The sequence below is a fragment of the Elaeis guineensis genome, chromosome 6 (assembly GCF_000442705.2).
Source record: "Elaeis guineensis isolate ETL-2024a chromosome 6, EG11, whole genome shotgun sequence".
Taxonomy (NCBI): Eukaryota; Viridiplantae; Streptophyta; class Magnoliopsida; order Arecales; family Arecaceae; genus Elaeis; species Elaeis guineensis.
Window position 1 is genome coordinate 69,134,557 of NC_025998.2, and position 1,987 is coordinate 69,136,543.

Here is a 1,987-nt window from a genome sequence, read left to right on the forward strand (position 1 = left end):
ATATCAACACCTATTTTTTTTATAAATTTTTATTTTTTATGAATATAAAAAATATTTTTTCATTGGAAGAGATTTTTTATTTCCTCTCCTCTTAAAATTTTAACCAACTAAGAGATCTCTCTCAATTTTTCAGGAGTGATCCTTAAATTGATAATTTCAAATATTTCTTCTAATTTTTGGTTATAACAGTTGCTATAAAATAATAATTATTATTTTATATAATATATCACATGCCGTTGTAATGGCGGAGAGATATCCATAAGAGCAAAGGGCATTTTTGGAAGACCGCCTTTTTATTCTTTCTCTTCTGGGGGACAGACCCACAAACGTTTGGCAGAAGGAAGAATCTCTAGGAGAGTGAGATAACTTTCCCTATCGAAGTATCAATCGATCTAATTCTCCCTTCCTTTCGTCTCTCTTTTCTCCACATCAGATAGAAAACCACTCTCAACCCTCTTCCCGTCTCTTCCATCAAACCCTAGAAACCAGAAAGAGAAATCTCGAGCCCGCTCGCTCGATGGCGATCCAGGAGAGGCTCTTGGGGCTGGCGGTGGAGTTCCGGTTCCACATCCTCGGCGCCGCCGCCCTCGCTGCTGCCGTTTTCTTACTCCTCAGCGTGGGGCCCAGCTTCACCACCGTAGTCAGTTTCTTCTGGCCCCTTCTCCTCTCCACCGGCTTCTTGCTTGCCGCCGTCGCCGTCCTCCTCCGGATCTCCCCGCCGCCGGAGGCGACAGCCGGCGAGCGCACCGGGGAGGAGCTCATCCACTACGTCGCCGGCCGGCCGGAGGAGGCGCACCAGGAGCCGCAAGCGGCGGAAGAAGGGAGCGAGGCGTCGGCGGGGGAGAACGAAGGCGAGCGGGATGAAGAGGGACACCCAAAGTCGCAGTAGTGGAAGGGGGAAAGAAATGGATCTCGCGTGTGCTCCGCCGGAGGAACGGCTATTCGGCCTTCGTGGCGAGCGCTGATTGGAGATTGAAACGTGGCGCACCAGATCCGCGAGCGCCGATAGCTGGAAAGTGCGCCGGTGTAATAATCTGCCTCTGAAGGAGGTTGTGGTCTGGGAATGGGGATTGTATTGTACGGTGGTGGGTATTTTAGGAATAAAATCAATGATAGAGACTTTGATCTGGACTTTTCGAAATGGGATGTGGATCTTGTGGGAATACTGTAGCCATGGCGGTGCGTTGTTTTCTTATCGTGGGTTGATCTTTTAAGAAAAATTACTTTTTAACTCTTTCAGCTTAGGACCGGTGGCACTTACATTTTCCGTTTCCATATCAAAAGATAAATATATTTTTTATATTAAAAGAATTTAAAAATAATAAAAACTGCTAAAGGAAATTACAATCTGAATTGGATGGAGTTTTTCTAATATTTTTAAAATCAGACCAGACAACAAACTCGAAAACTGTTCGTTCTTGGTGTCGGCTGATCGAACAATCTGATCTACCGATTGAAGTTGAAGGTGACAGACAGTAGCGAGAGGGAGGCCAAACGTGATGTAGAGATGGAACGGGCAGATGAGGGTGCGATGGGCTGCAAATTGGAAGAAGAAGGCAATTCCTCTGTTGATTTTCCAAAATCTTAGCTGTTGATTGAGATATCCTTCTCCTTGAGCTTCTCTTTTGGCCTCACGATCACTTTGGGATCAGAAAGGTGGAACTCCTTCGGTGCCACAAACAACGTGGTCATGAGATCCGACGGTGACACCGGTTCTAGTAAGGGGGAAGGTGGGCTGTTACTATCAAATCTCATGTTAGGAAGATTAGAACTAATCTCGATGAGCCACAATAGTGCCGATCTCCTCGACTGGAATGAGGTGGGTGAGTCCTCAGGTGGGATGCAATGTTGAAGTGACTATGATGGTTAGGGTGAAACTTATAAAAAATCTATGTTCGGAATATTTTTTGATGGAGATCCTCCGACGCGCAAATTAAATGGAAAGTGAAAAATAGAGAAAGGGAGTGGAGCACCTTCAGTTTTTTTT

The 1,987-nt window shown here is 45.5% G+C and overlaps 1 protein-coding gene across 1 annotated transcript; it reads left to right on the forward strand.

Moving 5' to 3' along the window:
* The first annotated feature begins 296 nt into the window (after nt 1-296).
* On the forward strand, nt 297-1,239 carry LOC105036327 (uncharacterized). The gene has a single exon (XM_010912099.4). It carries the CDS (start codon nt 518-520, stop codon nt 887-889), a length of 372 nt encoding a protein of 123 aa, XP_010910401.1. The 5' UTR covers nt 297-517; the 3' UTR covers nt 890-1,239.
* Nucleotides 1,240-1,987: the final 748 nt, after the last annotated feature.

Coding starts and splice junctions, on each gene's coding strand:
- LOC105036327 (XM_010912099.4), top strand. CDS start 518: ATGGCGATCCAGGAGAGGCTCTTGGGGCTGGCGGTGGAGTTCCGGTTC.